We start from the raw sequence: 21,502 nt of genomic DNA on the forward strand, positions 1-21,502 counted from the left end.
CCTCCTCCCCACCTTCTTTTACACCCCCTCCCCACATCCCAACATGCCTGGGCTCTGGGGCCACCCAAGTGTGCAGTCCAAATCCTGGCTCACTGTGAGTGGGGAGGGGAGACCTAGAGGGAGATAGTTATCTTTTCTGCAAGTGAAAGGAACCACTTGGTCCCTGGTGATTCTGGGGAAAAAGCTCCCTCTTCTGTAGGCACTTCAGCCCAAGAATAATCAAGATCGCCTAAATAAAGGTTAGAACTTGAGGTGGGGGAGGGGTGCTTGGTTGCTAAGGGGCACGTGCAGGACAGGCTGCCAATTGTGACATGGCTGCCAATTGTGACATGGCTACAAATTATTGGGCTCCTGCTCAGCGCGGGTACTTGCATCCCATTTATCTGGGTTGCGTGTTCGTGCCCCAGTATTTTGGATCGCTCCTTGTGCTCCAGTCTCTTGGATCGCTTATTGTGCTCCATTCTTTTGGATCACCTGTTGTGGCCCAGTCTTCTGGGTCACTCTCCTTACCCCATTCGCCTTGGTGGCTCACTGTGCCCCGGACCTCTGCCTGTCATGTCCGGGCTGCACATGTGGGCCCCACGGTTCCTGTTCCTATGGCAGCTGTTGTGGCTGCAGGTCCAGGCAGCTCCGATTCCGGAGTTGGCCATGGACTCTAGCCTGCTGACCTCCATCCCCCTGGGGCCCACCAAGCCCTGGTCTTGGGATCACGAGGCAGCAGACTCACTTCCTGATTCGGGTGAAGATGAGCATCACCTCTTGCCAATCGGTGAAAAAGATGTGGATCTGGGGGTTTTAAAAACTTCAGAGCCCCCTGAGAAGATGGCATCATCTGAGCAGGAGTCCCCATCTCTGTCTACTTTGGAGGCTGCGGCTACAGCCCTGCAGCAGACTGCGGCTCCTCCAAAGCCCTCTGAGGTGCCGTTTGCACAGCAAGCGCCGGTTCAGGCTCAGTGGCCAACCATTCCACCTGTGGACCTGGGAATCACCATCACTCCTGAACACAGTGTGGGGGCTGCGGCTACAGCCCTGCAGCAGAATGCAGCTCCTCCAAAGCCCTCTGAGGTGCCGGTTCCACAGCAGAAGCCTCTTCAGGCACAGTGGCCAACCATTCCACCTGTGCACCTGGGAATCACCATCACTCCTGAACACAATGTGGGGGCTGCGGCTACAGCCCTGCAGAAGACTGCGGCTCCTCCAAAGCCCTCTGAGGTGCCGGTAGAACAGCAAGCACAGGTTCAGGCTCAGTGGCCAACCATTCCACCTGTGGACCTGGGAATCACCATCACTCCTGAACACAGTGTGGGGGCTGCGGCTACAGCCCTGCAGCAGACTGCAGCTCCTCCAAAGCCCTCTGAGGTGCCGGTAGAACAGCAAGCGCCGGTTCAGGCTCAGTGGCCAACCATTCCACCTGTGCACCTGGGAATCACCATCACTCCTGAACACAGTGTGGGGGCTGCGGCTACAGCCCTGCAGCAGAATGCAGCTCCTCCAAAGCCCTCTGAGGTGCCGGTTCCACAGCAGAAGCCTCTTCAGGCACAGTGGCCAACCATTCCACCTGTGCACCTGGGAATCACCATCACTCCTGAACACAATGTGGGGGCTGCGGCTACAGCCCTGCAGCTGACTGCAGCTCCTCCAAAGCCCTCTGAGGTGCCGGTAGAACAGCAAGCACAGGTTCAGGCTCAGTGGCCAACCATTCCACCTGTGGACCTGGGAATCACCATCACTCCTGAACACAGTGTGGGGGCTGCGGCTACAGCCCTGCAGCAGACTGCAGCTCCTCCAAAGCCCTCTGAGGTGCCGGTAGAACAGCAAGCACAGGTTCAGGCACAGTGGCCAACCATTCCACCTGTGGACCTGGGAATCACCATCACTCCTGATCACACTTTGGGGGCTGCGGCTACAGCCCTGCAGCAGAATGCAGCTCCTCCAAAGCACCCTGCGGTGACACTTCCACGTCCAGACAGTGTTCAGGCTCCTCAGGCAACCTTTCCACCTGTGGAACTGGAGCTCACCATCACTCCAGAGTCTACAGTGGAGACTGGTGCTACAGCCCTGCAACAGACTACAGTTCCTGCAAAGCCCTCTGAGGTGACACTTCCACCGACAGAGACTGTTCAGGCTCCTCAGGTAACCTTTCCACCTGTGGATCTGGAGCTCACCATCACTCCAGAGTCTACGGTGGAGACTGGTGCTACAGCCCTGCAGCAGAAAACAGCTCCTGCAAAGCACCCTGAGGTGACACTTCAACATCCAGAACTTGTTCAGGTTCAGCAGGCAGCTTTTTCTGAAGTCACAGCCACAGTTCTATCGTTTGACCTGGAAGTTACCATAACTCAGCCACCAGCATCATCAGAGACAGTTCCTCTAATGACTGAACAGAGTGCCACCGTGAACATATGTGAGCTCTGTTCCTGCAGTAATGGGACACTGTCATGTATTGGTTTTGGCTCCAAGCGGAGGCTCAACAGAGTGCCAGTACCAGAGCCCAGCACCTATAATGGCACCTTCACCATCTTGTAAGTATTGCCTTTTCTCATTTGCTCTCTGCATCCTGGCTGATATGGCAGCCTTTTCCTTGAGGTCTTCCTCATCTCCCCCAAACCATGTTGAATGACTTGGTTTTTATCTTTGTTTGACAACTATTCTTTATCTTTATTCTCCTTAATACTATTGTTCCCCCTTAACCAGTCTTTTGATTGTAATTGCCCATATTATTTTTCCAAATTTTTAGCCCTAGCACTTCATTCCTTAACCTCTACTGGCCTCCCACTTTTGCTCCATTCTCTTTACAGCAACATGGCCCTCTCCCAGACTTATTGGTGGTGATACAACAAAGTGGTTAGGAGCAGAGATTCTACAGCCAGAGTGACTGGGTTTGAACCCAGTATGCCTTTATTAGTGTTGAGACTCAGTTTCCTCACCTGTAAAATGAAGATTATATAGTTACCGTTACATAGGATTGTTGTGAGTTTTAGAAGAGTTAGTGTGTGTGTGTGTGTGTGTGTGTGTGTGTGTGTGTGTAAAGTACTTACTCAATTTCCTAACATATGTCTGTGTTGGCTATTATTATTTGATCCCTCCGTCACATCTAGAACTTATGTTTGCCCTCTGGCTTTCTATATAAATGACCCATTATTGTTCCCAGCCCAGGTCTAAGTACTGTGGGAGTCACAGAATTATGACTTTGTCTATGGAACATGACAGTGGTAGGGGGGAAGAAAGGAGTATACATAAAAGAGGAGGAGATATATAATTAAGTTCTAAAAGAAATACAGGCCAGAGGTGCTATAATACAGCAGAATCTGTAGTTATTGGTGTATGCAAGTCAGGGAAGGCTGCATGGATAACCCAGAACTTTAGCTGGGACTTAAAGGGAGGCTATGGTTTGGTAAAATAGTGAGTACAGTAGGGCAAAGGCATGGCTACAGGAATGATCATGATTTAATAGACCAGTATAGTTATAAAGAATTGGTTTAGGAAGTAGTGAAAAATATGATGATGACAAACCTTGACTTCGGATCTAGGGGTTTGGAAGTTACACTGATATCAGGAGACCTATTGAAAGTTTTCAAGTGAGAGACACAAATGAGTCAAAAAAAAAAGGTTTATTTTAGATTCCATAGGTAGAGTGATCTAGAAAGGAAATCTTGACTCAGGGAGACCAAGGAGAATACTCTAGGAGTCCATTGAGAAGGCACTGAATCAAAGTGTTGTGATAGGAGAAGAAAGAAACTCCTCAGAACACTATAAACGACAAACTGGCAAGCATTACTAACTGACTGCAGTGAGGGATGGATGTACAGGAAAGAGAAAGTTCAAATATGACCCTGGAAAATTTCTCTCCTGGATGATGAGGAGAATGATGGTGGTATGACAGGTGGACATACAGCAGTTGTGAAAGAGAGCCAGTTTGAGGAGGTGAGCTCAGTTTGGGCTTCTTTCATTGGTGAGCATACACAAGAAAGCTTCTGCTTGAGTGGAGATGTCCACTAGGCAGGGGGGCAGACAGATACCTGACTTTTTCTGACCTTCCTGAAAAAGATGTAAACTGAATAGGTAAGTTGTTGCTGAGGGAAGAGGACAAAGCTAAAGATTCAAAGTCATCACAGAATTAGTGTTTAAAACTGAACCTCAGGAATTTAACAGCTTCTTTTAAATACTTGTAATTCATAGACACATTCTCACTATTTGTGTTTTTTTTAAAAAAAATATATTTTTTTTATTGATTTCAGAGAGGAAGGGAGAAGGAGAGAGAGAATAATGAGGTCAATGATGAGATCAATGATGAGAATCATTGATCTGCTGCTTACTTCACCCCCCACTACTGGGGATGGAGCCATAATCCAGGCATGTGCCTTTGACCAGAATTGAGCCTGGGACCCTTGAGTCCACAAGCTGATGCTTTATCCACTGAGCAAAACCAAGTGGAGCTCACATTATACCTGTATTAATTGTGCAAACTGGAAAGCTGACAGATTTGGAAATTAGAAAACATGTGTGTCCTGCATTTTAATATCAAGGTTGCAATGATTGTTTTACTTATTCTGTTCATTCGTTTCTTACCTATTCAATGATACTGTTTCTTTGCAGAAACTTGCAAGGAAACGCTATTTCTTACATTGGTAAAGATACCTGGAAGTCATACCATTTGGTTGAGAAACTGTGAGTATATCCTCTCCATAAGTGAATTAAAAAAAAATAACTGCATTGTAAGAACTTCTTGGGCCAGAATTTTGAGGTCAGTAGCTCTGAGAAAAGGTATTTCCTACTCTGTATCCCAAATCAAGTCTATTGTTCATTTTAAAAATTAAATTTGTTAGGCCCTCTTTATAATCACAGTCAGTATAAACTTATTTTCTATTATAATAAGCAACACATGATTATTTTTTTAATATATAAAAATTAGATAGCAGATATAGTGAAAACCCTGGTTGTGTCCTTATCCCCACCCTCAGGTAACTGCTACTCAATGTTTACTATATTTCCTTACATATCCTTTTCAATGCATTTGCCTACATACATATTTACAGATAGCAAAGTAGGTATGTTATGTGATTTTCATATCTTTTTTTACATCATTGATAACATCCTAGCTCTTGATTCTTTCACCTCATAATATATCTTACACATGTTTCCTTCTTGTTAGAGAGAGGGTTACCCAATACATTTAAACTATTTCATAATATTCCATAGTTTAATAATCCCCCTATTGATGGATATTTAGATTATGCCCAGTTTTCTTGTTATATGTATTTGATGCAACATACATTCTTGTACATGCATCTTTGGGACCATGGGCTGGTATTTATGTACAATAGATATTTAGAAATGGAATTGTTGGGATGAAACTATATTAATACAGCATTTAATTTCCCTTAAAGAAATTATGCCAACTTATACTCCAGTAAGTGGGCAACTACAGTATTTATTTTCTTCTATCCTTCCACCACTACATAGTCTCCATTTCTTTGGCTGATCTAATGGGTGAATAAAGGCGGTCCCACCTAAGTTTGAATTTTTCTGATTACTTGTGAATTCAGATACTTTGATTTATTTATTGAACATTTGTTTCTTAAAAATAATTTTTTATTGATTTCAGAAAGGAAGAGGGAGAGAGAGAGAGACAGAAACATCCATGATGAGAGAGAATCCATTGATCGGCTGCCTTCTGCACACTCCACACCAGGCACTGAGCCCGCAACCTGGGCATATACCTCTACTGGGAATCAACCGTGACCTCTTGCTTCATAGGTTGACATTCACACACTGAGCCATGCTGGCCAGGCAGGTTTGAAGATTTCTAAGTCAGGTTGAGATTTAAACCTTGGTAAGAAGAGGTTCCTAACTTTGAGTCAATGGACCCCCTACTGATCCATTTCTTACCATTTTTTCTCCCAAATATCTCCTGGTTATCTGCAGAAGCCTATATTCTTGAGGACTATATTTTTAAAAGATGTATAAGTTAAGATATATATGAAAATAAAGGAAATCTATTATTAAAATGCATATTTAAAAACATTTTTTATTTTCCTATGATTATTCTTTTTTTAATCCTCACCTGAGGATATTTTCCCTTTGATTTTTAGAGAGCGTGTAAGAGAGAGGTAAAGACCGACAGAAATATCAATGTGAGAGAGACACATTGATTGGTTGCTTCCTGCACGAGCCCCAAGCAGGGCTTGGGCAGGGGAAGAGCCTGCAACCCAAGGTATATCCCCTTGACCAGAATTAAACCCGGGACCTTTGGTCCATAGGCAGACATTCTGTCCACTGAGCCAAACCAGCTAGGACTAAAATATTTTTTAAAAATGGATTTTTGAATGGCCAGCCAGCATGGCTCAGTGGTTGAGTGTCAGCCTATGAACCTCGAAATCACGGTGGGATTCCCATTAAGGATACATGCCCGGTTGCAGGCTTAACCCCCAGTGGGCTGTGCAGGAGGAAGCTGATCAATGATTCTCTCTCATCATTGATGTTTCTCTCTCTCTCTCTCTCTCTACCTCTTCCTTCCTCTGTAAAAAAAATAATAGTATATTTTTAAATTAAAGCAATAAAAATATTATTGAAAATACTTCTCTTTTTTACGTTTTCCTTTAATCTTTGTCCGAAGATAATTTTTCCATTAATATTTTTCAGAGAGAGTGGAAAGAGGGAAAGAGAGAGAGAGATAGAAAGACATGAGAAAGAGATATCGATTGACTGCCTCCTGCTGGTTTGGGGCGAGGGATTGAACCTACCACCAAGGTATGTGCCCTAGACTGGGAATCGAACCCATGACCTTTTGGTTTCTTGGCCAACACTCTAAGTACTAAGCAAAACGAGCCATGGAAAATCTGCTCCTCTTATAAGTAACACAAGCTATAGTGGTTGATCTAATAACTATTATAACTTCAATGTAGTGATGAGAATAAATGTTATTTTGAGATATCTGCAACAAATATCTTATATGAAAACATCTGTGATTTTATTGGAGACCCAATGAAGTACTATACTGTTAATCTAGTATAGTTTGTTGCCTACATTCACAATGCAGGGCAATGCTAATTTTTGGTAGAGGTTTGTGAAAATAGAGATGTAATTTTATTTCCCGTTCAGGTTTGGCCCCCTGAATTCAATCCATACAATGCTATTCACTGACTCTGGCCTGAAGGGGCAATCAGCAAATGGAAATTACATGCACACTTTTGCATGTATTCAAGAAAGTGCAGTTTTCTAGGGAAAGGGTCCATAGCTTTTATGAAATTCTCACAGGGCTCTTGTCTCCAACGATTAATAGTCACAAATGTAGGGGAGAAGACAGACTGTTCTTTGGCTATAAAGCTGTGCTTACCCTCATGAGTGATAGATAGTAAATGGATGATTTGTTTTAAATAAAAGTAGTAGACTGAAAATGATGTTTGTCATTTTCTGAAATCATGGAAAAAGTGTTTATGGAATATCTGCTATGTGCCAGGAACTGTTTTATATGCCAGAATTACATGCCCAAGAGAAAGTAGTCAAATTATTCCATTTTTCAAGGGGTTTACAAGTATATAATATGAAAATGAATACCTATATATATAAAAGCCTAATATGCAAATTGTCTCCATGGGAATTTTACTGGGAGACCAATGGCTTGCTAAGATGTGCACTGACCATCAGGGGGTGGTGGGAAACAAAGGAAGGCCCCGGCCAGCAGCCAGCAACCAGGGAAGGGAGGCCCCGGCAGCCGGAAGGTCGCAATTAGACCTGATCACCAGTCAGGTATATCGACTCTACCCTATGCATGAATTTTGTGCACTAAGCCTATATTGTGTGTGTGTGTGTGTGTGTGTATATATATATATATATATATATATATATATATATATATATATACATACACATACACACATACACACACACATATATATATATAACTAGGTACATATCATTTCAAATATTGGTAAGTTCTTTGGAAAGAAAGAAAGCTGCATAAAGAAAGTGAATCAATCTTAGAATGCTATATTGTTTGCACAAGAGGATGGGAGAAGAAAGGTTTGAAAAGAAAAACATTATCTTCCTTCAATTAAATAAAATTAGGGTATTTCGCGGGCACCATTACCCGGGTTTCCCCATATATATTTCTGTGCAGTAAATAGTTGTAGTTATTTTGCATTTTGATCCAGAAATAACCTTTTCATTTTTCAGAAATCTCAGTGCAAATAATTTGAGAGAATTACGTAAAGATTCATTTGAAGGCCTGGTTTCCCTCCACTATTTGTAAGTTAATTGTATTTACTTATGAGATTTTAGTTATATTATCTATAAAATAAATAAGGGGTTCAAATGAAAAAATTTCTACAATTTCTTCCAGCAATAAAATTCTACAATTCCATAAGTCTGTGTAGCTCATCTCTAGCATTTAATATCTCCTATGCATTTTCAGTTTCAGTATTGTCCTCTAGACAAAATATTGATAGGAAGAACGCTTCAGTTATGGAGTAAAAGTGGTGATGAGGTCTGAGTAATGATACACACCCATATGAGCCTTGTTGTATAAGGGTTTATATACCCTCTGCTTATATTTATATTTTGTTTAGGGCCCATGAATCAAATTGGACCTATGATTGCTCGTTTCTGTTTTTTAATTTAAATTCTTTATTTTTTAAAGTATTACATAAGTATCCTTTTCCCCCCATTTACCTCTCCCCGGCCGCCTCCCTCCACCCCCAGATTGTTTGTTTCTTACAGCACATAAGTTAAGAAGGATTTTCACACTTTTAAAGGGCTTTGAAACAAAAGAAACAAAGAAGAATATGCAAGACAGACTATTTGTGGCCTGCAAAGCCTAAAATATTTACTGTCTGACCTTTACATAAAAGGTTTCAAAATGTTGATTTAGTCAAATGAGAGGAATTTAGCCTGACCTCAAATTGCCTCCTATAGGACAAGAAACTATAAAGCATTTACATTAATTTGAATGCCATTAACCCATAATTTTTTGATAATTAAATCTAAATTAGATTAACATTTACAATTAAATGTTTTAGCAGATGACTTATGTAAACAATATTATTAAGAACTTATTAAATGACGAAGAGAGCAGACTGGTGTTGAGGATTTCAATGCAGGAATTATTATACCAATACTAAAAGTAAATGTTTAAAATGATGGTTAAGTGGTATTGTTAGAAATGTCTCCACTAAGTAAGTATATCAGAAATGCCCCTAACTTTACTAATTACAAAATAAAAATCTCTTCAGCCTCCTTGTCAAGGAAGAAATGCTTGCCTAGTATCCTATTTACTTATAAACAGGGAGATGTTCTTTACTATAAAAACTCGACTATGATTCTTTGTCCATGGCACCCAGAGCTGTGTGTGTCATTAATCCTTATTAGGCTAATTAATGATGCTATTTAGGAAATGGATTCTTTCTGCAAATATGGAAGTCTTCAGGCAAGTAGTTGGGGGCCTCACATGACACTAAAAATAGTCATTTGTATTATTAAACCTTTCAAGCTTCAGAGGGACATCCACTTTTATATTGGCCTTCTTGCTATCTCGCTTTCAAACCTTCCATACAATTTGGAGGAAATAAAATGAAGTAAATAACTGCTCAATAGGTTAGGTCGTTCATTAATTCTACTGTGAAATACTTTGTAAGCTACCTATTTCATGCTAGCATAAAATATTCCCATCCATTAAAAAATGCCAATCAATAAGCAAGCTAAAACACAACATGCCAAGCACTGTACCTAGAACTATAGGCACAAGATAGGTACGTCAGGGTTCCTAGCCTTCTGATAATTCATGCTCTCACAGGGAAAATAAACATATCAACTTAATCCATAGAGCACAAGTACTAAATGGAAGACTATGTGCTGCAGTGGCACACAAGAGGGAGCCATGAAATAATAAAACTACATTTGTTTTAAAAATCATTTTTCTCTCTACTTCCCAGCTATTTGTTTATTTGATAAATATTTCAGTTTGCACCTGTTCGCATGTCAGTAGACAATGCTGATGAGCAAGACCCAGTCCATACTTTAAGGAGTTTATACCCAGAGGAGATCGATGCAAAAATAACTCTACTAAAATTTTGTAAGAAATGAATATATAAATTAGCTTTGGTCACAGCAGAGGGAAAAAAGACTTTACATTGGATCAGCAAAGATGTCAGTAGAGCAATGCTGTTTGAACACGACCTTGAAGGGCTTTTGGGGATCAATGGACAGACATCTTGAGTAGAATAAGCTTGCAAAAGGAGCCTGGGAAAATATACTTTAAGTAGCTGTAGAGTACACGTAGGCGGAGGAGGAGATTAGAGCCAGATCTTCTGGAGTTTTGAATACCAAGTACCAAGTTATCACAGCATTGCTGGAGGAGAAGCTTTAGCCTACAGCAGAGTCACTTGGAGGGCTTGTTAAAACTCAAGCTGTACCCTTAGTTACTAATTCAGTCAATCCAGAGTCAGACTGAGAATTTCAATCTTTAATAAGTTCCCAAGTGATGCTGACTGGTATTTAAGAACCACTGCTGGAGTGTTAATCTGGTGACTGTGTGCAGGATGGTTTAGCAAAGGGGAGATTATAGATGGAAACACCACTCAGAAGACAGAAAAGTGAGGAGAAAAGTGAGCGACTAAAGTGGAATCAATAGAAATAAGACAGTCAATTATAGACAAGGGATGGTGTTTTCAAATAAAAATCCAACACCATGTTGTGTTCTGTTGTCCGACCACTGTACAACTGAAGCCATTAAATACATGGGTATTAAAACAATGTATAATAAGAAATGAATTTCTATTAGTATAATAGAATGTATCATTAGTTCTACGTTCTGTATTAGTTCAAAGTTCTGTATTATTTAGAGCAGTCACTTCCTTTAAGTTATGTGAAAAGGCATCTTTTATTTCTTCTGGTATTGAATTTGTCTAAAAAACAGAAGTAAACCAGGGAGGTGTGTAGATGTGAGACTATTTTTTTTAATGTTAGAAATTTATAAATGTACATGAAGATATAAACTTTGAGCTCATAATCAAAATTTGATGAGACCACAAAGGGTCTTCTAATCAGTTCTTCTGCTCTCAGGAAGAAATACCTTCAAAATGTATCAAGATCTATAGTTGTACGTTGTATTTAAGAAGATCGGGATGGTGAGCCTTTTGAGTGAGGGCAGTAAGATGGGTTCTGGATGGTTCAAATCACAATTCTTACGGTTTTCAGTTTAGACTAAACCTGTGTATTCAATATTATTCTAACCTCTACCAGTTATTCCTACTAATTAGATACTAATAAGTAATTAAACACTATTTTTCTTTTACTTTTTCTAGGGACTTGTCCTGCAATAAAATTGAATTTATTGAAAAGAATGCATTTGATTCATTACCTTTTTTACAATATATGTAAGTTATAAATATAGCCTCATTGTGTTTAGGAATTTCATAAAATATAATTGTAAACCTTTTTGTTATTTATTCTGAAGTAAGATTAAAATTTTATTACTAGAAAACTACTAAAGTTATGTAGCTAATCCCATTGGTCTCTAGCATAGATTAGTGTGAGAATTCTGTCACATTCAGAATGAACCATTCTATCTGCACAGCAAAAGAAACCATCAACAAAACAACAAGAAAGCCCACTGCATGGGAGAACATATTTGCCAATGATTTTTCCAATAAGGGTATAATCTCCAAAATTTACAGAGTACTCATACACCTTAACAAAAGGAAGATAAATAATCCAACAAAAATGGGCAACGGTTCTAAATAGAGACTTTTTGAAAGAGGACATACAGATGGCCCAGAGACATGTGAAAACATGTTCAAAGTCACTAAGCATCGGAGATATGCAAATCAAAACAATAATGAGATAACATTTCAGACCTATCAGAATGGCTATTATCAACAAATCAACAAATGACAAGTACTGGTGAGAATGTGGAGAAAATGGAACCCTCCTGCACTGCTGATGCGAATGCAGACTGGTTTAGCCACTGTGGAAGACAGTACGGAGTTTCCTCAAAAAGTTAAAAACAGTGTGAACCATACTATAGCAGTGGTTCTCAACCAGGGTGATTTTGCACCAGTTGACACTTGGCAATAGCCAAAGAGAGTTGTAGTTGTCAGAGATGTAGATTTGCTACTGCCATCTAGTGGCAGAGGCCAGAATTAGTGTTCAAGGCAAAGGATAGTTCCCCATAATAAAGAATTATCTATCCCAAAATGTCAATAGTGTTGAGGTTGTGTAGCCTTATTTCAGAGAAATATAGATCAGTTTAATGCACCACATGTATAAACATGAAAGCATAAACCATAAGCAAATATTCCCATAGTAAAAATTTTAGTATATAGAGGGAGTATTGAGGTTGTTTTATCATATATAAATTAGAATCTCTGCTAAAGGATAAGTGATCTGAAAGAATTTTTTCTCTTCTTTTGCTCTTGTCTTTTTTTAATAGAAATCTTGGTTGCAATTTAATCACAAAAGTGAACTTTGGAACATTTCAGACCTGGCATGGAATGCAGCTGTTACACAAGTTGTAAGTGAAATAGAAGATGAACACATGTAAAAAGCTATGTGTAAAAACTTCATACAGTGATTGGTTGGCTGGGCATAAGCTCAGTTTGAACTCGAGAAGAATGGCTTAAGAGCCATTCTTTTTTTTTCTTCTTTTTTAAATGAGAAAAAAAAGTGTCCTAGAGACTTGTTTAACTGACATATGCGATGCTCTGCTTTCCCAGAACTGACTTTTGGCATGGGCTTCTTTGTTTTCAACAATTAAGGGGGGGTGGTAATAGTGAATTTAGAGGAAAATTTATTTCAGCGCTAGAAATAAAAGTTTGTGTAAATTAAGAAATTTATTTATTTGATTGATATGTAATAAAAATATTATTTATTTTTAAACAAACATCCATTAAATTCCTAGTAAATGTCAGGCACTAATAGTCAAGAAATTGACAAGTAAATAGGTGATTACAATCATTATAAGACTGTGATGCAAGAATACACATGGGAGTATGTGATAGGAGCATGGCTTTCACCAGTTCCTCTTACATCTATCCCATTTGTGGCTCCAAAACTGAAGAATTAGGTCTATTTTTCTATTTAACCTGATGGTTTACACTGGATATTAAAAAATTTCTGGAGATGAAGAAAAGCACCTTGAAGTATGAGGACATTGGAAATGGTATTTCCTTGCCCTGCCCGGCATGGCTAAGTGGATAGAGCGTCGGCCTGCGGACTGAAGGGTCCCAGGTTAAATACTGGCCAAGGGCATGTGCCTGGGTTGCAGACTTGATCCCCAGTAGGGGGGTGTGCAGGAGGCAGCATATCAATGATTCTTTCATCATTGATGTTTCTCTCTCTCTTTCTCTCCCTTCCTCTCTGAAATGAATAAAGAAATATTGAAAAAAAGAAAAAAGAAATGGTATTTTCTGTAGAGCAGGAGCTTCCTATCAGCATAGTCAATAATGGGGTTTTCAATCTGAAAGGTTCTTCAGTATATTTTTCTTAGCTATCCACTTCTTTCCTCTTTTTTTTTCTTTTTTTCTTTCTCTCCTCCACTTTATCATTCAGAGACATGGGTAGTTCCCCAATTAAGAATCCTTTATAGCCCTGGCCCGTGTTATACAGTGGTTGGAGCATTGGCCCATACAACAAGGGGTTGTGGGTTCAATACCTGGTCAAGGGCACATAGCTGAGTTGTAGGTTCTATTCCTGGCCCTCATTGGGTCATGTGGTGGAGGCAACCAATCGATGTGTCTCTCTCACATCAATGTGTTGTTGTTTTTTGGTGTCTCTCTCTCACTTTCTCTAAAAAAAGAAGTGGAAAAAATATCTTCAGGTGAGATTAACAACAACAAAAGAGAATGCTTTACATATCCTAAGGGTGATCTTTGGGAATAGACCGAAAATGGTTTTTTTCAACCTTCATAATTTGAACCAACAAAATGAATATAAACTTTCATAGCAGCTATTAAAAATGCAGACAATTTTAATTCTATTGCATTTTCCAGAATTCTACATGAAAATCCTCTGATGACTGTTCAAGATCCATATCTTTTTAATTTGCCAGCATTGAAATATTTGTAAGTATTGCAACATTTTCATGGCTCATGAGATGATTTCTGTTCTTACTTTTGTCAAAGATGAAAAATTTTGCATTTTGACAAAAAACTCATAATTTAAATTTTAATGGGGTTATTCTCAAAAATGATTTAGTGGCACAGAAAAGTGATTTTAAAAATGTACAAGGGCAAGACAGCTAGCAGAGGAAGGGAGCAGTGTTGAAAAACACATTCGGACATGAAACATGTAGATGCATGTATAAATACCATGGATCTCAGAAAGAAAACAGGAATAAGTTGTACATTCTGTGCTTTTTTAAAAGAGTGATCACATAGTGGTTGGAACAGAGAATGAGAAGTAGGATGAGGGTAACACAAAAACAAAATAACCCATTGTACTGTTCACCGAAGTCATTAATTTGATGATGCAAAGACATTAATTTGATGATGCAATACATTTAATTTCTTGAAGAAGAGCTTTCTAAAATGATTATTTATGGAAAATAAACTAAAGTACCCTGAATTATGGAGCTGGCTTGACAGAGAAGCCAGAATTTAGGTAAACAGATGTTGTTAAGTGTCTTTTTAAGAATAGAATTTTTGTCTTTGGGTTCATATCATGCATGTTTGGTCTTTCTCCTTCAGAGACTTGGGAACAACACAAGTGACATTGACAACACTTGATAACATTCTCATGACAGCTCCTGAATTAGAGAAACTGTAAGTTCATTTTTCTTATATTTATTTTCACTTAGTTCTTATGATTTGCTTTTTTATTTTCTTAAGTCAGGTTTATTGAGGTATAATTTGTATTTAATATAATTCTCTCTTTTAAAGCGTACAGTTTAGTGAGTTCTGATAAATGTGTAGTTTTGATAAATGTACCACCATCACATTAGAGATCCAGAACACTTTTATCATCCCCACGGGACCCCTCATATTTCTTTTTAAAAAAATGTATTTCTTTATTGATTTCAGAGAGTAAGGGAGGAGAGAGAGATAGAAACATCAATGATGAGAGAGAATCATTGATTGGCTGCCTCCTGCAAACCCCTTACTGGGGAATGAGCCCACAACCCCGACATTTGCCCTTGGCCAGAATCGAACCTGGGATCCTTCAGTTCACAGGCTGATGTTCTATCCACTGAGCCAAGCTGGCTAGGGTCCCCTCATATTTCTTTGCAGTCAGTTACTCCTCCCATCTCCAGCCCCTGGCAAGCACCAGTCTGTTTTTTTAATGTTATAGTCCTGCCTTTTACAGAGTGTCTTATAAATGAAATCATGTAGAGCAAGTTTGTCAAACTCAAAGGCTAACACGGTCCAGATAAATGAGGCATGTGGCCGTGGGCTGTGAGTTTGACATGCTTGATGTAGTGTAGCTTTTTGTGTTGGCTTCTTTCATGTAGCATGATCCTTTTGAGATCCATCTTAGTTGTTGCATCTATCAGTAGTACATTTCTTTTTTTATTGCTGTGTAGTGTTCCAATTGTGTGTATATACTCGTTTGTTTCTGTAGTTATCAGATAATGGATATTTGAGCTGTTTCTAGTTTTTTGGCTATTATGAATAAAGATGCTAAAAATACTCACATGCAGGTCTTTGTGTGAACATACGTTTTCATTGCTTTGGAGTAAGATACCTAAGGGTGGGGTTGCTGCATTATATGCTGAGTGCATATCTAACTAGTAAAGAAACTGCTAAACTGTGTTCTAAAGTGATTGTACCATCTCGCCTTCCCACCAGCGGTAGATGAGAGTTGCACTTGCTCCACATTTTCACCTGATCTTTATATTTCTGTTTGATTTTTTAAATTAGCCTTTCTAGTAGGAATGCATTTGTATTGCAGTGTGATTTTAGCTTGCATTTCTCTAATAGCTGATGGTGTGGAATGTCTATGTGAAAATATATTTTTCAATGGAGTGTCTGTTCAAATCCTTTTTAATTTGACATTTATCTTAGTGTTGAGTTTTAAGAGTGTTTTATATAAAGTCCTTTCTGTAAGATATGTGTTTACTAAATATCTTTTCCAAGGTTGTGCCTTCTATTAAACTTATCACTGAAGACCAGAAGTTTTAAAAAATATACATTTTTATTTATTTTAGAGAGGGAGAGGAAGAGTGAGAGAGAGAGAGAGAGACAGAAACCTCAATGATGAGAGAATCATTGATCAGCTGCTTCCTGCATGTAACCTACTGGGGATTGAGCCTGCATCCGGGCCTGTGCCCTGACCCAGAGTCCAACCGAGACCTCTTGATTCATACCTCAATTCTCAATCTCTAAACTACACCTGCAGGCTGGACTGTTTTTCTGTTAGTTTGTTTTTGTTTGTCTTTTCTTAATACTCACCAGGAGATATTTTTCCTATTGGTTTTTAGTGAGGGTGGAAGGGAGGAAGAGAGTGGGACAAAAGGGAGAGAGAGAGAGAGAGAGAGAGAGATATCAATGTGAGGGAGACATATCAATTGGTTGATTGGTTGCCTCCTGCACACCACAAAGCCATCATTACAATCAAACTGTCTATAACCTCAAAAAGCTGCATCATGTCCCTTTTATAATTCTTCCTTCCCATTCCTCCTTGCCCTCCCCAATTCCTGTGCAAACACTGATCTTCTTTGTGTTACTATAGGTTAGTTTGCATTTTCTAGAATTTTATATAAATGAAATCATATAGTTCCTACTCTTTTCTAACTGGCCTCCTTTATTCAGCTGATTATTTTAAGAACAGAGGCCCAGTGCACGAAAATCCTGCAATGGGGGCGGGGGGCGGGGGAGTGTCTCTCAGCCCAGATCTTGGTGGATGCCCAATGATGGCTCCCTATAGGTAGTGGGCCTAAGCTAGCACTTGGACATCCTTAGCATTGCTGTGAAGGCAGGAGTGGCTCCCGCCACCACCACCACTGTGCTCGCCAGCCATGAGCCCAGCTTCTGGCTGAGAGGCGTTCTCTCTGTGGGAGCGCACTGATCACCAGGGGGCAGCTCCTGTGTTGAGTGTCTACCCCCTGGTGGTCAGTGCACATCATACCAACTGGTCGTCCTGCCATTTGGTCGATTTGCATATTAGCCTTTATTATATAGGATTAATCCATGTTGTTTTGCCTATCAATCATTCATTTCTTTTTATTGCCGAATAGTATTCCATTAAGAACGGATATATCAGTATTTTTCAACATTGATGACTATTTGAGTTGTTCCAATTTTTGACTATTACAAATAAAGCTATTGTGAATATTTATGTACAAGTCTGTTTATGGAAATATACTTCAATTTCTCTTGATAAGTGCCTGAAAGTGGAATGGCTATGTCATACAGTAGGTGTATGTTTAAGTTTTAAAAAACATCTATTTTCCAAGTAACTCCTTTGTCACTAATATAATTCTGTATGTTTCTATTTATAGCATCTTACCTAACCATTTGGCCTGCTGCCTCTGCCAATTTAAAAATAATATTGAGGCTGTTGCCAAGACGGTCAAACTGCATTGTGAGACCGAATGTGTGACCGACACACCTTGTGGTGAGTCTCAATTGCCTGATGATAAACTTTTGAATTTTTATTTTGTTTTCATTTTTTATTTGTAATCAATGATGATACATTTTTAGGCAAATAAAGTAACTATCATTTTTATTCATTTAATCAAAGTTCAACTCCAAGATTTTAAGAACTACTCTTTGCTAAAAGTCAGGTGAAGGGAAGGGTATTTCCATTAATGGCCACATCGTGTGTGTTGTGCTCTCTGCTGGGTGCTTTACTTCCAAATGAGAACTTGTTCACTGGTGTGTCACAGTTTGTAAACTTTTTTGTATGCATCAGGTTTCAAATATCCTTTGCAGTGTAGACATTTTTATTTCGTTTGTTTTTGCAAAGTTTATGAAAAGAGTACAAATGATGCTGTTTTATGTAAGTTTTATTTGGAACCTGAGAGTTTTTGGATCCATCACCAGAAGCTGCTACCCAGCCCCTCTAAGGCATGGGAGGGCTCTTTCTTTTTAGACTGTCCAGCTCTGACCTTGCTTTGAAGCACAAGGTGTTCTATCCACCAAACAGTGGTGTGCTTTTAAGTATTTTTCTACACATTAGGTTTATTGGCAGCGACTTGATAACTTCCCAAATGTGCTTTCATGCCCAGATAGCTTAAATACAAGTTTCTATCAGTGATCTGTGTTACTGATATAAAGTCAGTGTTGCTTATTTTTCAAACAATGCTTTGACCAATGATATTACTCCCTTCTGCCCCAACAATGGGCAGAACAGGCATTTTAATCTCCTTTTAAGGTGAGTGAAAACAAAATCAGAAAGGGCTGAGAGCTGTCACCTCGTGCTCAGGTCTCCAGCTCCCAGTTTGGGGCACTCAGCAAGCTCTTGCTCTTTCCCAGGACGTTACCTCCTTCTCTCACCCTTATCACCACCAGCAATACTTTTAATTCTTCTCAAAATTCTTGTGTACCAGCTGCACAATGGCACACTTGACCTTCACACAGTCAGAATCTTTGGATGGTTCCCCAAGTACAGCTAAAAATATAAGAAATGACATGAAATGATAGCAAAGTAGGCATCTGACAAAAGTTATTTTTCCCTTATGTATTTTAGAACCCCAAGTATTCTTCCATAGATTTATTGACCATTCCACAGTGGTATACAACCTGGCAAGTCTCTTAATGTACATCCCAGATGCCTGCCTAATTCTTAAGCACAGAGTGAGGGTAGACATATTGTTTTTTCTGCATAGAACCGTCTGTTATGGGGCTGGCATATGTGGAGGCAGGGCCGAAGTGAGGAATCGGTGGGTTAGTGGAGAAGGGTGTGTCCAGATGAGGACGTGTTAGCCGTGGGTGTTAATCGTGGTCATCTGTGATGGTAGCAAGAACACAAGCATCCTGAAGAGTGGAGAGAGAAAGGCTCAGGCCCCCATTGCGTCTGAAGCAGGACAGGATGGGGGTGTGTGAATGTGAGGAGTCACAGTAGATCTGCAGAGCATCTAACTGAGTGGGTCTTCCAGCCCTGGCTTTTCTCCAGGAACCGGCAGTTGGCCCTTGGGGACCAATGGAATAATCCTAAATATGGTCACCATATGTCATGCTATGGAATGTTCTAAGTAAATAATCACTTAAAAAAAGACACAGTTTCTCCTTTTGTTTTGTCAACAATCATAGATGTAAGTTGGGGTTTATTTTTCGCCTCTCCAAATGGCACTCAAATATTTGCTGATTCCCTATATATTGGTCTGGGATATATGGTTGTGGACTGACAAATAGCTGTCCCATGAGTCTTTCAATATCAAATGTGATATCTTCTTTTTTGACAGATGAAGAACTCATAATAGAAGGACCGCTAATGAACACAATTCAGGGCCGGCAGAACAGCACCACTGAGCTGACCATTGAGCCAGAGAGGACATCCTCTATCAAAAATGGTGACACTTCCTCATCCCTTATGAGTGAGCAGCTAGACTTTAATGATAAAAGTGATGTTAATAGTGCACTAAATTACCAATGCCTTATTTCTTGGAGGGAAATCTAGAAGATATAGAATCAACTTTATTACCATTCATTAAACTGCCTCTTGAAATGTACATGATGCAGATATGTCCCTGAATCATCTGAAAAACAAGAGAAGGAATCCTTCTCTTAAACCTGAAATTAACCATTCAAGTTTCAAAAATTAACCGAGGAACCTCTATATTCTGGAATAGGCCTTCTGATGAGACTGCTCACTGAGCAAGAGGAAGTAAAGATATCCAACGCAGACTGGGATGCGGAACAATGGAAAGATGAGAGTATGCCTGCCCTCAGGAAGCAGGAAGTGAAGGTGTCAAATGAGGTAAGGACAGGTCCTGAAACACCTGACCTGGACTTTTAGGCAGTTTAGGACAGAGATGGCGAACCTATGACACGCATGTCAGAGGTGATACGCGAACTCATGTTTTGGGTTGATTTTTCTTTGTTAAATGGCATTTAAATATATAAAATACATATCAAAAATATAAATCTTTGTTTTACTATGGTTGCAAATATCAAAAAATTTCTATATGTGACACGGCACCAGAGTTCAGTTAGGGTTTTTCAAAATGCTGACACGCCGAGCTCAGAAGGTTCGCCATCACTGGTTTAGGACATGCCATGAAGGTACCCAGGTAGGAAGACCAGGAGCACCTCCTGTCAATCGTGTCTTGATCACGTGACTTTGGCTTAGACAGTGATCTTCCATTTAGCTCATTTAGAGATTTGTGCCACTGTTCCTAGGGTAGATGAGAAGAGGACCTAAATTCCAAGATAAAAAATTGTACAAGAAAATGCTAATGATCAGATTACATAACACATTAGATGTGCTACGTTCTTTAAGAACGTATAAGATTTGGTATGTTGCTTAAGAACCATGTGGAAAGGTGGGGTTTTAGAGCAGTAGTTAAGAATAGTTAGCAATTCATTAGAATAGGCTAGAGAATGGTTAGTTTTTATGCTTTCCATATCTTTGTGGGATTTTTTTTAATGTTGTTGTTCTTGTTCTTCTTCTCCTCCCTCTCCTCCTTCTCCTCTTCCCCTCCCCCTCCCTCTCCCCCTTTCCCTCTTCCTCTCCCTCCTCTTCCTCTTCCTCATCCTCCTTCTAGCTCAGGCAAGAAGTGCCAAGATATAAGAACGAAGTCATCATTGCAGCACCTGTGATTGCAGTAACAATGTTTTATTTTATAGTTTTCTGTCTCATTGTGGTAAGACAACAGTTAATTCAGATTTCCAATATATAGTCCATCTTTGAGGAAGTTCAGAACCCACAACCTGAAAATCAAAGCCACTGTCCTGTCTACTCCTACTTGATACTCTTCTTTAGTCATGAGCACTGAGATATGCTTCATTCTTTTTTTATTTCAAATTATATTCTAGGGATGATATAAGGAAGCCCACTCCCAGAAATCTCTGTGAAAATGAAATCAAGATAACACGCCATTAGACCATTTTTTAAATATATATTTTTATTGATTTCAGAGAGGAAGGGAGAGGGAGAGAGAGATAGAAACATCAATGATGGGCTACCTCCTGCAAGCCCCTTATTGGGAGCAAGCCCGCAACCCAGGCATGTGCCCTTTACTGGAATCAAACCTGGGACCCTACAGTCCACAGGCCAATGCTCTATCCACTGAGCCAAACCAGCCACTAGACTTTTTAGAAACTTAAGTTTGATAGGCCAGAATTGATATGATAGCAAAATTTCTTCAACTCAAAATGAACGAGGTTGAGTCGATGTACTCACCAATTACTCTCTTCCTGATTTCCTTCTTTGTTGGATAAAATGAGGAGAGATATAGAATCTCCAACCTCATGGAGCTATGTCACCCTAGCAGATGGGACATGGCATAATGATAAAAGTGTGATCTTGTCAATTCTTAAGGTATACTTAGCAGCTTTCTTCTCCAGTGTGTAAGGCATGGTGTTAGTAGGTTCAGTTAAAACACTGCAGCCTAAATCCTGCCTCAGGT

At 39.7% G+C, this 21,502-nt stretch overlaps 1 protein-coding gene across 1 annotated transcript; it reads left to right on the forward strand.

Annotated features, from left to right (window-relative positions):
• Nucleotides 1–648: 648 nt before the first annotated feature.
• LOC132219303 (leucine-rich repeat-containing protein 37A-like) lies at nucleotides 649–20,889 on the forward strand. The gene is made up of 11 exons (XM_059671674.1): nucleotides 649–2,522; nucleotides 4,597–4,668; nucleotides 8,176–8,247; nucleotides 11,301–11,372; nucleotides 12,428–12,508; nucleotides 13,986–14,057; nucleotides 14,682–14,756; nucleotides 17,432–17,547; nucleotides 19,337–19,468; nucleotides 19,724–19,851; nucleotides 20,639–20,889. The coding sequence occupies exons 1-11, from the start codon at nucleotides 649–651 to the stop codon at nucleotides 20,771–20,773; spliced, it is 2,829 nt and encodes a 942-aa protein (XP_059527657.1). The 3' UTR covers nucleotides 20,774–20,889.
• Nucleotides 20,890–21,502: the final 613 nt, after the last annotated feature.

This window comes from Myotis daubentonii, chromosome 16 (genome assembly GCF_963259705.1).
Source record: "Myotis daubentonii chromosome 16, mMyoDau2.1, whole genome shotgun sequence".
In the NCBI taxonomy this organism is placed as follows: domain Eukaryota; kingdom Metazoa; phylum Chordata; class Mammalia; order Chiroptera; family Vespertilionidae; genus Myotis; species Myotis daubentonii.